The sequence below is a fragment of the Orbicella faveolata genome, unplaced genomic scaffold, assembly GCF_042242905.1.
Source record: "Orbicella faveolata isolate gen_17 unplaced genomic scaffold, um_ofav_v1 contig_15, whole genome shotgun sequence".
NCBI classification, from domain to species: Eukaryota; Metazoa; Cnidaria; class Anthozoa; order Scleractinia; family Merulinidae; genus Orbicella; species Orbicella faveolata.
The window spans coordinates 6,446,847-6,463,939 of NW_028301542.1; the positions used below are offsets into that span (position 1 = coordinate 6,446,847).

General features: G+C 39.2%; 3 protein-coding genes across 9 annotated transcripts in view; 1 reads left to right on the forward strand and 2 right to left on the reverse strand.

Annotated features, from left to right (window-relative positions):
• Positions 1-14,430, reverse strand: part of LOC110067230 (uncharacterized) — a 33,957-nt gene extending 19,527 nt beyond the window's left edge. The window contains exons 1-5 of one of the 2 annotated variants that reach the window (XM_089288205.1): positions 13,442-14,430; positions 11,162-11,251; positions 10,195-10,344; positions 8,667-9,022; positions 2,373-2,573 (exon numbers count right to left, since the gene is read on the reverse strand). In XM_089288205.1, coding sequence (XP_089144331.1) covers positions 2,373-2,573; positions 8,667-9,022; positions 10,195-10,336 — 699 coding nt within the window. In that variant the 5' untranslated portion in view covers positions 10,337-10,344; positions 11,162-11,251; positions 13,442-14,430. The remainder of the gene's footprint in view (positions 1-2,372; positions 2,574-8,666; positions 9,023-10,194; positions 10,345-11,161; positions 11,252-13,441) is intronic. The other variant, XM_089288206.1, reaches the window with a different exon arrangement.
• LOC149113273 (uncharacterized) lies at positions 5,812-7,486 on the forward strand. Its single transcript, XM_089288204.1, has one exon. It carries the CDS (start codon positions 5,812-5,814, stop codon positions 7,417-7,419), a length of 1,608 nt encoding a protein of 535 aa, XP_089144330.1. The 3' UTR covers positions 7,420-7,486.
• Positions 14,431-14,503: 73 nt separating the features above from the next.
• LOC110067232 (uncharacterized) overlaps positions 14,504-17,093 on the reverse strand; it is a 31,980-nt gene continuing 29,390 nt past the window's right edge. For all 6 annotated transcript variants that reach the window (XM_089288210.1, XM_089288208.1, XM_089288211.1 and 3 more), the window contains 2 exons: positions 16,439-16,606; positions 14,504-15,322 (listed from right to left, as the gene is read on the reverse strand). In XM_089288210.1, coding sequence (XP_089144336.1) covers positions 15,075-15,322; positions 16,439-16,606 — 416 coding nt within the window. In that variant the 3' untranslated portion in view covers positions 14,504-15,074. The remainder of the gene's footprint in view (positions 15,323-16,438; positions 16,607-17,093) is intronic.

A 17,093-nucleotide genomic window follows, 5' to 3' on the forward strand; every position in this document is an offset into this window, starting at 1 on the left:
TTTTCATCTATTCAGGTCGAATTGGAATTTGCAAAAGTTGGTTTTGAAAAACCGGGCTAGGAAGATCGCGAGAACCAAAAACAAACTCAACCCAATGACGGCGGCTATAATTTTAACCATTTTCATTTCAAACTGAACGCTGGCGTTACATATTTAGCTTGAGCAAGTTCTGTGACCAGTAGGCGCACTGAACAATTCTCGACAATTGAGAAATTCGAAGGTAAAATGTAAATTCATTTCTTACTAGGTGTTGTCCTCAGAGTCGTCGTCGTCATTGCTTAGGCCATATTAACTATGCTTAGGTTCACTAATAATTGGAAAGCAACTCTGTAGCATTCACTTTTGTTTGCTTTCAAAAACATGAAGTGCGAATACATTACTTTTGTCAACTATTGTCAAAACCAACGACGTAAAGTAACGTCCAAGATTTTTATGTCGCAGTTTAGAATATTCCTAGCCTGCGTAGCAGTCGTTAAATGGAGGAGGGGGAGGCAAAGCACGGATAGAGGAGGGGGACTGAGATAAAGGGAGAACGCCTGCTATAAGAACCTCCTTTTGTTCATTTCGCCTTCGCTGGCGAACGCAAAATTCCCATCGGCTGATACTCACTGAGTTACTCGGCATTAAAATTGATAGTAGCACCATCTCATCAAAAACAATTAAGAGTAGTCGTGTATGAAGATGTACATAAGCAAGGGCTTTGAGAAATTTACATCTCGCTAGCGTGAGGAAATTTACGTTAAAATACGAACAAGAATCGGCCGTGGCAGCGTTTTTAGCTTGAAGAGCTGCCAGTTTTGCCTGCCCGATACGAGAAACGTCTAATTTATAGCTATTTGTATCAAATGTTTGCTTGTGCCAAAAACTATGAGCTGAACGGGAAAGCGTCGATGTATCTTTGAAAGACCAAGAAATGGAATCACTGAGCTATCTTTCCGCCGATTACTCCAATTTCCCGGTGTTAATCGCCGATGCCAAATTAAAATACTGGCTTTCTTCCACCTCCTCGCAGCTCGTAGCCGAAGAAGTTATGGCATTGCTTGATGTTAAAGCCGTCTTTATAACACAGTATAATTCTGCCGCGTTTCTGATATTGCCACCACAACTCCTGCAAGTACGTTTGAATTTCGAAAAGTGAACCCAATGGAAGAACAGCCATCGGCCAAAACAGTCTCTGGACTTTTGCACCAGATTCTAATTCAATACCAAGAGCAATCGTATTAATTCGTTCTACTCCCTATTTTCGAGCTCTTTGTAGGATTAGAGGACCTTTCCGCGCTAAAAATAGCGCCATGGCTGTTATGCTGAAATTTTCCCATCGAGAAATAATTTTCATCGACTAAATTTCCACAGGGAGCTTAAATCAGTTATGCTGAGAAGCACGCGCTAGTTTCCGACTAGTAAACCTGTTAACAGTAATGATAGTTGCTGAAATCGGATTACATCGAAATTTGTGGGCGTTTTTAAAGCAAGCGTTCCTTCCCCTTCTTCCTCGCGTTTTTTTCCCTCCCTTCCCTTCACACATTTACACCTGCAACGCATGCTAGGATAATCCCTCTTGAGTTTTGCCAATTACCGGCCAAGCTCAGTGTCTTGGTTGATCCTCGATCGTTTTCCGTTCACCCTTATCATTTCCAAAAACACAAAAATGTTTTCAAGTAGCAAAGGTAAAATGCAACAACGATGGCACTTTTCTTTGAAATAGATTTTACGTCGCCGAAGTAATAACACAACAAGGTTCACACGTTGAAGAATCGTCAGGGTAAGGTTAGTCCTGAAAAGAACTGTTGTCGGGGATTGGCGCTTGGACGGCGCTGCAAGCGACCTGAAATGTTGATGCCAACAATCACACCTTAAGACCACAGAATTGACTGGCACTCTGCTCATAATGTGCTTATCCCGCAGTACAAACTAGTTTCAACAGCTGACTCTTATAATTAGCCAGAACAATATAACTTAGAAAGAACGCCTCGTAGATGGCAGCAATTACGAGCAACTACAAAACGACTTATTTTCGACATAAACAGGCCGCCGTAAATTGACTAACAATAGACGGATAGAAACTTACTAGAATCGACTGGTGTTGACAAACTTAAATTCACGAGTCATACAGCCAACACCACCAAGGCTAAACTGACCAATCAGTTTCAAGGAACCAGACTGATCATCGACTAACAAATAGTACTCGCTTGATTGTGAAGATCACTTTTGCTCAAGTTGTCGAAACGTTAGCCACCAACAAGAGTTCTTTTCAAAACTACTCACCAAGACGATCACACTATACGAACTAACGTATTACCATATCCTACGGGGTTTGCCCGAAAACTTGATTCCCTTGGCATACGTAAAGTAAATTACCATTTCGATCATACCTTTACTTTATGATCTCCATACCGTGCCTTGATGTCTTTGTGCTGCAAGACCATGGTCGCAATGTTGTCAAATGGATTTCTCACAACGTGAACAAACTTAACCTTAGCGCCCGAAGTTTCCTCTAAAAGTTGAACGGCTGCTACCGCATTCCTTCTGTTCATCGAAAACGCTGTAAACGCGCCTGACTTGTCTCCAATCACCTATTGATAGAAATAATGAAAACTTCCGAGGTCATGATAATTCCTGTGCGAAGTCGATCGTTGGCTTTTTATGTAGAATATCGGCAAAAAGAATAATAATCGTAAGATTCACCGAAATATTTGGTCCCTTGTTCAAAACCAATGAGCTGCCTTTAAAACAAATGCCATGTTAGCAATCCTGTGGGGTGCGAAGGTTCTTCTGACGACTAAAGGGCGTAAAATTAAACCAAGGAGAAGTTATCTACGCTATCAAAACGAACGCAGATAACTCAGTCAACCAATTTCAAATTACCTCTATGAGACATGCCTGCAGGGAATCATGGTAGTTGTAGTCTGTTGAAGACCTAAATGTAATAACTGACCTTAAATGTAATAAACTCCTAAATGTAATAACATTTGGCCTTAAATGTAATAAACTCCAAAGTGTGACAACATTTGGACTTAAATGAAACAACGTTACACAAACGTCATCATTGACGTAACCACCTCGTTGTTTAGTAAAATAATCACGTGACACTACACACAATCCCTGTAAGCGGGAATCCTTATTCCAGCCTTTAAATTCCTTCTCATACAAACAAATTTCGATAGGTTGGTAATAGCGTGACGTTTTTGTTTCTAAATCTACTTGTTAACCAATATAGTTCCGCAGAAAATATTTTCAAGACGCCAGCGATTTATCAGTCCGTTCTTGAATCACAACCTGATCAGTCCAAACAACAATTCCAGACAAAACTATCACAGTGGTACCGGATGCCGTGATGACAACGTCACCAGGACGCGACGCAAGGTGCATTTGAAATAGCTGTTGTCGTTTCATGGTTTAAATGCCTTTTATATCTCGATTTGGCTCTCTTGTGAGACCACACACAGCGAGTCTGGATAGTTCGATCCTTCAATCTGTCTTCTTTTTTTATATATGTAACTGTGTCTGGAAAAAAAGGTCTCAGAGTCCGCTATTTTGGTCGTTTACAATTTTCCCAGTAGGATGATGTGAATCTGCTTTTTCTTTAAAAGTATCAATTGTATTATGCCCCATGGGGTAATATTTCGCAAATGACGAAGCATTTCCAAACTGTAGGTTTGAAAAACTGTTTAACAAAGAATTCCTGCTTTAATGATTGCGTTTGATTAACATAATTGGACACTGCATCCAATGAGTTTGCTTCCTGGAGCAACTATACAAATCATATGTCACAAGATGGGGCCTATGGGGATCAGCTAACACTGTATGCGGCCGCGAACTTATATAACATTGACGTTCAAATAGTATCTTCCCTGGGAGCTGGTGGGCAACATGTGTTCAGCCCGTCAGCAAGTATTGCAACGGCCACTGTGTACCTTGGACATTTTGCAGAAAATCAAGGGGAACATTTTGTGGCCTTGGAACCAGTTATGAGCGACCACGACAATGGTGAGGAGGTACTAGAAGACATCACGGAGGAATATGCGAGTAGAACTGAAGGAAACATTGACATGGGTGATACGGTTAATGATGATGACTGTGATGAAGAAATTGAACAACAAGAGGGTGCGGATGACTTGGAAGATGTTGTGGTTGAAGTTGAGGAAAGTGATCAGCCAAACGAGACAGCCTTGCAGATAATTGAGGGTGGAGAGGAACAAATAGCGCTTCAGTTTGTTCCTGATGAGGATGTTGGCTCATTGGCGTCTGTATCCAATAGAGATTGTTGCATCGAAAACCTGCCCAATGAACTTTTAGAAAAAATCTTCCAAATGGTATTGATATCATCGGCCGCTCTATTTGCCGGTAACGCGTGCCATTCATACCAATCGTTATGTGGAGTCAGTACACGGTTTAGGGCGGTGACGCAAAGGCTAACTCGAATGTTGCCGAGGGTTTATATCTCCGGCGGAGTGCAATCTTTTGTTATAAGTGTCCGTAGCCTTATCAAGAAATATGGTACCTCAAGCGGTCTGATCATGGAATTAAAAAGCATCATTTCCGATCCAAAATGGGCCAATGCCTGGTTGGAGATTAGGAAAGACGGATACGATTGGTGTGTCATCAAAAGAATTTTTGGAAAAAAAAGTAACTCATGGTGACCTTTCGATGAAGCAAAAAAACCGGCTAAAAAAACAAGCTTCAATGAAAAGAAGTCAACAGAACTGTTAATGTTTAAACACTGATGTTGTATCGTTACAAACTTTTTACTTTTTTTGTTAGTGCTAGTTGTGTCTAGAGAAAAGTAACAAATACTGACTTTTTGACAAAGCTGAAGAGGAAAAGAGACAAAAGAGTAACCATTCACTGCAAAGAAATGGACAGAACTGTTAATGTTTAAATGTTGATGTTGTTTCAATACATAATTTGTTTAAAAAATTACCTCCGTTGATGCATGTTAGCTGTTATAAATTTTATATCCTTGATAGCCTTGAGTTCAATCTACTACGCTTCAAGCGCCAAAGAGAAATCCAACCAAAGTCCGCCAAAACTACCGGCAGCTCCGATAGAAAAAGACCACGGCACGAAGAAGAGCTAAACTCCATCCAGGAGAAGATAGACAGCTCAAACAACTCTATCAGTCTGCTGAATTCTCACCTGGCGAAGGGCTCATGCCCCAAGACCTTGAGATACAATGCGCGGGCTAACATCACGCCCGACGAGGACTTTAAGAAAGACATTAACTCTATTAGAAAGAAAGCCGAACAGGCCCTTGTAGGGGGCCTAGTGAAATTTCACCACAGGCGCGTAGAAAGGCTTAAGAATAAATACAGAAAGCTCGAACAAGCTAAGTCTCGCAGAAGTTTCCATGAAACCAACCAGTCTTCCCGCAAAACGCCGGCTAGAAATAGAATTGCGAACGAAGATAAGAAAGACAACGAGCTAGCCGAAGTGTTGAAAGCCAAGATCAGAGAGGTCGATATATTGCTGGAACAAATGAGATCACAAGCAACGAATAAAAAAAGTGAATCTTATCCTGTTGTCTTATCTGACCCTTTAGAAATAAGGGAGGAAGGGGAAAGAAACAACACAGATAACAAAGCGGTTAAAAGCCGCAAAAGATTAGAGCGGAGAAGAATCAAACAGAAAAAACGCTTTCAAAACAACATTGAGTCACGCAAGCAACATATCAAAAACCTGTCAAATACGCAGCTGACAGACGAGCAAATTACCCTGCTATCCCGTGGTTTGAAATTCATTCCTGCTCCCGTGACAAGAGAAAACACTATCAGGCGCCAGCTACTCAATGACTTCAGTCATTTTGCCAGAAGAATGCGCCTTAAGTACATATTTCACGGCCACGACAAAGAACCTCATCCTTTCCACGTCAAGTCAGACTGGGACCCACCAGTCCAGCACTCAGTTGCTCTAGAAACTTTTCTAGAAGAAGTCAAATTTGACCTTGCTAATATCAAATTGAACAGGCCGAAAGACAACCTGTCACAGGGAGAGCGAAATGCTCTCAAAGAACTATCGCGTGACAAAAACATTGTACTAAAGAAAGCCGATAAGGGTACCACAACCGTCATAATGAACAGAACAGATAAACTTAACGAGGGTCAAGTCCAACTTGATGATATACACAACTACCGGCCCCTAGACAAACCTATGGTTGACACCACGGCCAAAAAAGTTCACCGATTGATTCGATCACTACCACAAGAAGGCCACATAGACGAAATGACGGCTAAATGGCTCTCCCTAACGCCCGACCCTCCACGAATACCAGTGTTTTACACACTTACAAAGATTCACAAACCGACACCTGTTGGTAGACCAATTATATCAGGGTGTGACGGCCCTACAGAAAGGACCTCAGCTTTTGTTGACCACCTTATTCAGCCAATAGCACAAAAGCAAACCTCGTATCTTAAAGATACAACAGACTTTCTTAACTTCATCGAAAAGACTAAACTGCCTAAAAACACCATTCTTGTCTCTATGGACGTCACCAGTCTCTACACGAACATACCACAGGAGGAGGGTATTACCACTGTATGCGAAGCATACGAAGAATTTTACCAGGAGAACCCTCCAATTCCTAGCAGGTACCTAAGAGAAATGCTAAGTCTGATTCTACAAGAAAACTCGTTCCAATTCAATGGAAAAGATTACCTCCAAACTCATGGAACAGCCATGGGAACGAAAATGGCCGTAGCTTTTGCTAACATATTTATGGCCAAAATAGAAAAAGAAATACTCAGACAAAGCTACACAAAACCCATTTTTTGGAAAAGATACATCGATGACATCATATCCATGTGGAACACAAGTAGAGATAAAATAGAAGACTTCCTTCTAAAGGCAAACAGTTTTCACCCAACGATAAAATTCACGGCTGAAATCTCAGAAACTGAAACTACATTCTTGGACACGAAAGTGTACAAAGGTGACAGATTCAATAAGGAATCTATTCTTGACGTGCGAACTCATTTCAAACCTACAGAGACCTTTCAATACACGAATTTCTATTCGTGTCACCCACCAGGCGTCACGAAAGGCTTTATCAAAGGAGAAGCGTTAAGGCTTCTGAGAACAAATTCCTCTCAACTTATTTTTGAGGAAAACATGAGTAATTTCAAAACACGCCTGCAGAATAGAGGTTACCCAGCTAGAATTGTAGAAAAACACCTTTCAGAGATTAAGTTCTCTGATAGAAAAATGTCACTAGCACAGAAAGACAAAACCGCACAAAAGAAAATACTGTCCTTTGTCACGCAATACCACCCGGCGTTGCCTAACCTAAAAGACACACTACTGGGGAAATGGCACCTTATAGATAATCACCCGCTACTGAGAAAAATCTTTAAGGAGCCCCCCATCATCTCGTATCGCAAGGGAAAGTCCCTCAAAGACATCCTAGTTAAAGCTAAACTATGAAGGCTTTATTACTTATTCATCCGCGAACGGCAGGAGTCGTGCAGGCTTGTCAACACTTTTATCACGCAATTAATAAACTAAAATTAATAAAGTCATATATAATTACAATAAGAACTTTGTCCAGTTGAGACCCAGGATATCTCATCATTCGAAAATGAAACCATAAAATATCACTCCAAAGCTTGATAGATTTAGCCAAGCCTAAAAGCAGTGCTTCCCGTTTTATTTTTAATTTAAATCTGAACTTAGAGACCATAGACAGATTAAAAATAGGACTTGAGCCCGCGATCCAGTGGAGAACAATTACCTAATCAGCGGTCAAAATAAAAGAATACGTAAGCCCGTGAAATAGTCATGTGATACTGGTCAGCGAATACCTTTTTGACAACTGTCAGTTGGCCATAACATGGATGCCCAATATCAAATAGGATATAAGCTGACGATAATCTTAACGTTGACATATTTCTGGAGTATGGCCGCCAAGTTCCGCTCTGTAGCCCTTAGATTCGGGCCGCTGCAGAGCTCCGCTATAACTGAGTGCAATGACGTCATCAGTCAGGTGACAAACCCGAAAACACATGTTACTCGTTGCGATAAAAGAACCCTTTTAATGAGATGACAGATGGTGCAACAGATCACGTGGTTTATGCAATAACAGTGAGTTGATTAATGACGCCTTTGATGACGTCAATGATGACGTGATTATAAACCATCTCATTTAAGTCCAAATGTTGTCACACTTAGGTGTTATTACATTTAAGGCCAAATGTTATTACATTCAGGAGTTTATTACATTTAAGGCCAAATGTTATTACATTTAGGAGTTTATTACATTTAAGGTCAGTTATTACATTTAGGTCTTCAACATAGTCATCATCTTGGACTGGATGTTTGTTTTGATGAATATAACTACCATGATTCCCTGCGAGTGCATCTTATAGAGGGAATTTACCATAGAACATGCGACCAGTGTTAAACGTGAGAAACTTTATGAAAGCGTGTTTTTTTTGCTTGAGTTATGATTAACTTGTATTATGAAAATACATATATTTCACTAGGACCACGTGGTGATTTTCTTTCTATTTTAGCTAACACTTAGGAGAAGTTAAGAAATATGAGATTTTGTCAGTTCATAAAAATAAACAATAGTCAGTAATTTTTGCCTTGTAGATGCATAGGGCGCGAAAGGAGGTACCGTTTGAATCATTTAATTGCAGTGCTAAATAAATGTCCCAGGTTCGGCTCACCTCAATGTACTGTTCAAAGGTTCCTTGCCATTGGTTTGGTACATAATAACGGAATTTAGAGGTTGCCTTCGAAACGCTTCCTTTAAACACTTGAGACCTTCTACCCTTACTGACAACACGTTTTGAAGACGCGAACAAAGTGTTATAATATTTGTATATTGAACTATTTATCCATTTATGTGGATTTGAGCTCCACCTGCCAAAAGCTGATGTTTCGTCTGCTATAACCATGTGCGGGTGAGCATCCAGTAAAGAACCAAGTAAAGTGTGGCGACTGCGCGAATAACCAATGAAAAACAAGATGGTTTTGACGTGACCATAAGCTTTGAACACGCTTCTGTGTGAGTGTACTTTATCTATAATTGAAAAAAAAAAAATGTTAGTGAGTACTTAAAATTGAAGATCGCTGTATGGTTGCCAGTTAAAAATAATTTTGGCTAATTTTTGACATATTTTTGATAATTGATGGCTTCGTTTAAGCTAAAAAAATCAAATTATTAGGACTATGTTATGCGAAGAGGTGAGAATGTCGACTATGCGAAGCTTTAATTGACAACTCCACCTCTCAAGATTGTTGAATGACGGTTTTAAACACGCGAAACAAACAGAAATTTAAGTTACGACGATTATATCAGAATTTCAAGAAATCGACGCCCAAGGTATGGCTAATACATTTAACAGAGGATCTTGTTGCGGTCAACTGTTTGATTTAAAACGGACCAAATATTTAACCCTTGCGCACGAAAGTTGGAACATTTAACGTAAAAAAGTTGGAACATTTAAGGTGGCTCCTTATAGTTTTACCATCGCGCGAGCGCTGAGGAAGTAATCTGCGCGCGCTCAAAGGAAGACGTCAGTGTTTTTCGATATTTTATTACGGCAACATGAGCACAAAAAGCAAAACTGACAGTTTCCTTCAGTGAAATTCCGTAAAATTTGGCAGATTGGTAAAAAATATTTTACTTCAGTCGGAGCTCGTTTTTCAGGGAAATCTATAAGACCAAATCTTTTGCAGGGGTAAAAGACATAAACTTGAAAATATCGCAAACACTGCCTTTACAAACCCTACTTTTTTCTCGTTTAAAATTCGTATCCCGCTGTGAACGATGTGATGTAAAAATTTTGGAAGATTTCACCTAAGGAAATTCATGTAAATCACAAATAAAGCCATAAAAACAGTAAAAAAACGCATTTGTTTGGGCATTTATAATTTAAGACTAAATCACAGAATTTTAACAGAGATGATAGCAAAACACTATTTAATCATTGCTTATTACATGTAATAAGTTTGAGAGGACCAGGTGTGAAAGCAAATGCAACAACAGCATTCAAAACATAGCACTTGCGCGCGCAACGCCATAAATGATTACCTCTTGGAGCCACCTTAACGTAAAAAAAATGTTAACGTAAAAACAAGAAAGAAATTAGTTACGAAAGTGGAAGTCTCAAGATCTTTTGTCAAGAATTTTTTGTGTCTTGTTTTACTATAGCAGAAAGCTATGTTAGCCTACATCTCTTAAAATAATACCTTTCACTATCTCAGAATGGTCCTTCATGTAAACACCTTGGTTCGTCCACACAACCAAAACACTTGCTATTCCCACGCCAATAAGCACGCCCAAAAGAACTGCACGGATTCGAAATCTGCCTTGTGATCTCAGACACATCATAACTGCTTCTGTTTAAAATAATGAAGACGTTTACTAAGACAATCTTGCTCTAATTGTTCCAAGAGAAAATATTTTTCCAGCTGGTTCTAAGATGAGTTACGATCAGCTTGCATTTAATAGACTGTTCACAGTCCTCTATTTTCTTGTATTTTTATTCGATCGTTGAAAGCGCGGATAGAATCGCAAGAGAGCTGGACGCCAGCGTTAAACGGAAGACTTGACTTGGTAGGGGGCCGGTGGGGACCGATGTAAATGTTCTTTTTGCTCGCTTCGCTGGTAAACCCCACCCCCACCCCCGCGTGCTCCGCGCTTGCTTCGCTCTCTTTTTCTTTCGCGGCGTAAATAGAGAGGGCTGTGAACGGTCTATGCGTTTAAGTGATTGGTACATATTTAGAGGACATTTCAGATTTCAGAAAAAGACAGTTACTAATTTAAAAGGATTTGTTTTCAAATTTTCATAATTTTTTCTTAAAATCCCCGATGAGGTCTACGGCAATTGGAAAACAATTGTAAGAGATTAGATATTTTAAAAGAACTTTAAGTCCTTATTGACTGCTGGGTGCACTTAAGTTTTTAAATAGAGTGGTATGTTCAAGTTATTTAAGCCTGCGCTTAAATGCCTTGAATGCGTACAAAAAAGAAGGGCTACGGGAGGCAAAAAACGCGAGGAAAAAGAGAAACAAATCTTTCTGCTAGTTTCCCTCCTTCCATCCTTGCTTCTTTCCCTCCTCCAATCCCCTCCCCCCTTCTCCATCGCGTCTTCTCCAGTTTATGGTGGAGACGCCTGGGTAGTATCATTCACAGCCGTTACTTAGATCGACTCACATCGCTTTTCCCGAGAAGTGTTGCGTGACTTGGATACTACTTCCATGGCAAAACTGGCGGACTAGTGTCAAAGTTGCACCCTGTCTCAGACTGTTGCAGGAAGTAAGAAGTAAAGAAATTCAGCACGAATTCAGCCCTCAGCCTCCACATAATTTTGTAAGTGTTATTTTTACTACTTTTTGTCGATTTTTCCCATACATTACTGACAGCATTATATACCTGTTGGTGCATGCAATTTTCAGTACACTGAATGCAAACAATAGTGAGCTTAAGCAACGACGACAGCAACGTCAAGGACGACGCCTAGTCAAAAATTAATTAATATTTTACCAGCGAAATTCGCAAGTGTCTTGATCTGGTCAGTAAGCCGATGGCTCTAAAAACGTACTCAGGCTAAATATGCAATGACAGCGGTCAATTCCAAATGGAAATACGAAAAATTAGCCGTCGTAGTTCGTGTTCCTCAGACGACGTAGAACTTGGTCATTTCACCTTGTTGTTTTGCAGAGGACGGCAAAGAAATGCACAAAGATTTATAACGCGCGTGCACAGCTATTGTTTTGCTCATTAAATCTTGTGTTTGGTGACGTTCTCGTTGCTGTCGTCGTCGTTGTTTGCTTAAGCTCCCTAATAGTTCAGTGGAACCTCGCCTTACGGTCATCTCGTTATTACAGCCACTTTTTTTGTCCCGGAGAAACACCCATACATTTTGTTACAAGAAAATCTGGTTAATGTAGCCCAGCCAACGGCCACATTATAAAATGTATAATCTTTTATAATTATAACCCGTTGATACGGCCACTCAAACCAGTTATGTTCATGTTTCCATTAACAATATTGTATGTAGTGATAGAAGTTTAAATATTTAAAAATCATATCTACTTCCGGATGCTTATTAAAGAACAGTTGTTTACAATTGCATTTGCGATATATCTGTTAGCTTCTGTTGAGACGTTACTCAGTTTGGACCAGTCATGAAATTTGACCCTACCCGTTAATCCTGCCACCCCGTTAAAACAGTCAAGTATTACCTGCTCGTTGGTGACGTTATTAACGGGGTTCTACTGTGTGTACTGTATAGAGAGATATAAGTTACTTGGAAGATTTTACAATGTTTATGCTTACTTCAGGTGGCTTAATACTTTTTCAGGGAGTAAAAGAGCCCGGCAGCTTTTAAGTCATTTGTAAAATTTCCTAGGATCTATTTTTCTTTTTTCAGTGGCTGTTTGAGCCCTAGTGTATAGTAAAATGAACGACCAAGTGCATAAGGGGAGACTGGGCACTAATTTAATGAACTTTTTTTCAGAGTCACCGAAATGACACCTACAAGCTTTTAGATAGTTACTGGGAGTATTTTCAGCGTGATCCTATTACAAAAGACATGGATGCCACATCTGGTCGGAATTTTATTACTTAAAGTTTCCTTTGTTAGAATCTTTTTCAAGGAAGCGGATCCTTTAATGGAATAGTAGTCCAAATTGGGGATCATTCGCAGGCCTGTACAGTTTTAACAAGCGATAACTTGACTACGGTGACGATTTTCAAAAGCATGCTATTAAACAGCGACCAAGTCAAAAATGTATCTGTATATGCATACTAATTTTCGTGGTATATTAAACGAATTTTACTTTCTTATTAGCCTGCGGATACGACTTCCTACCATTGCTCACGGCCGTTATTAAACAGTTATCATAAATTCTAGTACATTTTTCGACCATTGGTGTCTTAGTGTGTTTTAAATCCTTTGATTTGATTTGATATACACGCTAAAAGTTGACTATTCACAGATGCTTAACTTTTTTAGGTGTATTGTTCAGGTTAAGAAAACAAAACAAAATAAACAAACTGACGCGGTTGTTTATCTTTTAAAACGATATGAGATAGAAGGAAGAAAGCTGCTTAGAAACCATGAGGTCATGCCTTGAAATATATGTCAATAGATTTTTGATATTTTTTGAGGAAGTCAGATCGACCATAGCGCTTTTTCGTTTGAGTCTTCTTTTCAGGCCGAATTGAATTTAGGTTACTCGGAGAAAAAACTTCGGAGCAAGGCAGGAACCAATGACAAACAAAACCCACATATACCTCCAACTAGGCCACATTAGTGGGACGTTAGCGCTCTCACTGCTACACCATCCCAGTTCCATATTGTGATCGAAAGCTAAAGAGCTAAATAGAAAGCTACAAGTAACTATTTTGGCTCGACGTTTTTCCACCGAATCGAGTGCAACTATATAAACTAGTTGTTATTCTTGTTTAACTCACAGGAATATGACTTACCTTGGCTGTTTATTTTTTTTTCTTTTCAATGGCGTCCTCGTACTCTGACTCCTAACACGTTGTTCACGTTGGTTGAAGTAAAATTATAAACGTCACGACCTTTCCAGCGTTCAATTTGCGAAAGATTGATGATTTTTTTCTATGCAGTGGTCCTTATGATATCTGGTGTCTTTTAGGTCTTCTGGAGTAACGACTTTGTAACGGCGTTTTGCTTTATCTGTTTAAGGGAAGCGATTGCGGTAGGATGGGAAATTCATCTAAAACCAAGTGCAAATTATGTATACATCAGACGCCGATGCCTCTGCATGTCTGAAATAACGCGAGGAATTGTTTAGAAATGAATTTATAACCACTTATGATACTATGGCCACCAAAATGGAGCACTCCAATGCAAATGTCACACAATATGAAGAATTGCTCCATGCGTTGCAAGCGCATGGAAATTTGAGATCCTAAAGCTGCCATTTTTTACATTGAAATGAATGCCTTTGAGGCTTATTTTTTGTTTGGATGAAATTAAAAAAACAAACAAACAAACAAACAAAAACAAAAACAAAAGCAAAAAATGAAATAAAATAAAACGTAGCATCGTCGATGTAACAGATACATGTATGTGGTGCCATTAACATTATTTGTAAATGTGGTCATTATGCGTTATTCATTTGATTTAATAGCATAAAACGTCTTTCGACAATATTTCCACGACAACCTTTAACAGCATTGTACACGTGTTGCATAGCATAGAGAGGATAACAAGTAGAGTTTCGGTAGGTTTAATTAGTAACAGCAATGACATCGCGGTGATGCAATTTATATAAACAAAAAACCTCCCTTTGGCGCGGTAATATGCCCGGATATTATCAGCGGATATTATCTGTTCCGTGAAGCGAGCAGTTTTCCGAAAGCAAAACTTGACGTACACTGTGAGATTCGAGGACTATCCGAGCATACCCGTTTGAAATACTTTTCCCAGCACGCTTTAATTAAAACTTGGGAATATCACTCAAACATTCTCCAGTGTTGGCTGGGGTGTATTAAGTCACGTGACGCGTTAAGACCATCTTGGATTAAGGATATCATGAGTTTATTTTCTTACAGCCAAAAAGGAAGTTAACATGTTACATTTTACCCCGTCTTCAAATTAGAGCTAAAAAGCGCTAATTAATGGTAGTTAAAATTACAAACTCATTTGGAATGCAAGCGGTAACGTGATTCCAGTTTGGAGCGATATTTGGGCTGAATTTCTTGTCAGTTCTCGCCATGCTTCAAATGCTTTCCTCTGAGTACTAGTAGCGTAAATTAAAACTCGACAAGGAAAGAGAGCCCGCATGAAATCGAGCTGTAGGCAACGTGGCTCCCTGTCTAAATATGGTAATTTAGATATGTTTTATAGAATATAAATTAAGTAATGAAATAAGAAATGGAATTCTCTTGTAGTGGTGAGAATTGGACTACAAGCAGCTCTTTTCTCCCATTTCATTTCGTTTTAACAACTAAAATTCTCTTTTTAAGAACTGCATAAAAGACAAATTTTGTAACAAAAAATTAATAAATAAGTAACTGTCAAAATACGGTTTAGACGGAGACATCCTCCCCATCTACCGTGCCTACCCGGTCTGAATAGGTTTAAGGGTTAATAACTAAATCGAAGTTGTTTGGCCGTAGAACTTTCCTCTTGTTCTTGTTCTTCTAGTAGTTCTTTGTCGTCTTTTTGTAGATTGTAAGCGAGGTCTAACATGTCCGTAAAGGCGTTTGTATTACCACGACGACGGCGCTTTTGAACGACTACGTATGCAACGACCAATAGGATCAAAGAACCAACGACTCCCCCAACAATCTCCCCAGCGCTCTTGGCAAGTGATGAAGAGGTAAATGGTCTGTCTATTAGAAAAAAAGAAAGAAAGAGAGAGAGAAAGAAAAAAAGAAAGAAAGAAAGAAAGAAAGAGAGAGAGAGAAAGAAAGAAAGAAAAAGACAGCAGAACTTAAGCATTAATAACCGCTTATTGCGTTCCGTAGCAATTTTACTCGAGTTCTAACGAGTCTGAATTCAATTTTGTGTACCTTTTCTTGGCTTACTGTTTAGTTTATACAGGTCTGGTGAAACGGTTTCAAATTGAAATATCAGGTCAGGGCCATAGCCAGAAAAGAACTATGACTCAAGAAATGTCCACGAAACAATTATGACTGAGGCAATGTTTATCGTTAAATTCTCTTTCTAGGTATTATGGGGGCTTATGATGACTTAAAACAACAAATTAAAAACAGAAATAAAATGAATGAAGTAATTATAAGTTCCTCGGTTTACCTGTTACTAGTTACGGCCCTGCAGGTAGAAAGGTCACTAGCTAACTGGCAAGAGCTAGCTAACAGCTACCTGGCATTAAGACTTAAAAGTGCTAGGAAAATGTAGTAAAGACTACGTATAAGAACTACAGTCAGAGCCAATTATTCCATGTTGTTCCATTTTTTCGTCTCTTGTCCAAAATGAACAAGAGTGGGGGCAAGAACTATCACTTGAGATAACACTTAGTAGAACTTAATTATTTTAAATATCATAAAAACCGAATTCTTATACTGTTTTGGGTGAACCAACTTTCTCCCTAAATGAAGGTTCTATTTGTCGCTTAAGCATAATTACCCCTTTCCTATAATTCTTTTGATCATTTTTGTTTTCAGATATTATTCGTTTAATACCTTCTGTGGTTATACTCGCGTGGATTTTTTTCGTATTTTCCGCGTCAACATTTGCCAACGTTAACCATATTCTCAGTATACCGTAGTCGAAAACGCAGAGATCGAAAGTGATAAAATCTCGTTGCTGTGCGACCTCGACAGGTAAAAAAAAAAATGAGAACGAAAAACAAAATGCTCTGTGGCAGACCTCGACATATGACAAAATATCCAAAATCATCTCCAGCTCACAAATTGGAGATTGAGACTTCAATGTATAACAAGTTTTGTCATTCAGACCTTCTCTTTCAATTCACCACCACTAACCTGTTAGACAGCTTGTTAATGGTTCTGCATTCAACACTGCTGCGTTTGGACATTGAATACATGAGGAAGACGACGTTTGACCGTCGAAAGGCTGGTATGTCCCATATCGACATGGAAGGGAGAGATCGGTGTTCCCATTTAGACAGTAGTACCCAGGTTTGCATAAGTCTGAAAAAAGATATTGAAATTATTGTATGGGAAGGTAGTACTGAGATAAATTCCAGCGTTCAACGTGCTTGGTTCTCTCTAGATGGGGATTTTGCCATGCGAACCAATTCCATGGAAACGGCAACGGTCGGCCGTGTATTGTCTCCTTTTTGAGTGACATTTAATAAACCAATTACTAACGTAGCTTACTCTAGCCATAAGTATTGGGAAATATTGGGCGTAATCGGTCGTTTTTGTACGGCCCTGGTGCTTAGATTTTATCATACTATCTACGGCTTAGTTTTCTTTGAGTGTAAAGTAACGAGGTAGTAGAAACTCTGAAGGATGGAGTTCCAGAAATAAAATTTCTTAAACAACAAGCTTGGTACATATATCTACTAAAAAGAGCTTTTCACATCTTTAGATCGAATATACATGTAAACATAACGCTTTTCGGATAAAACTCAAGCTTAATATTTGCACTGGAACACACTAGTAAAGATCGAAG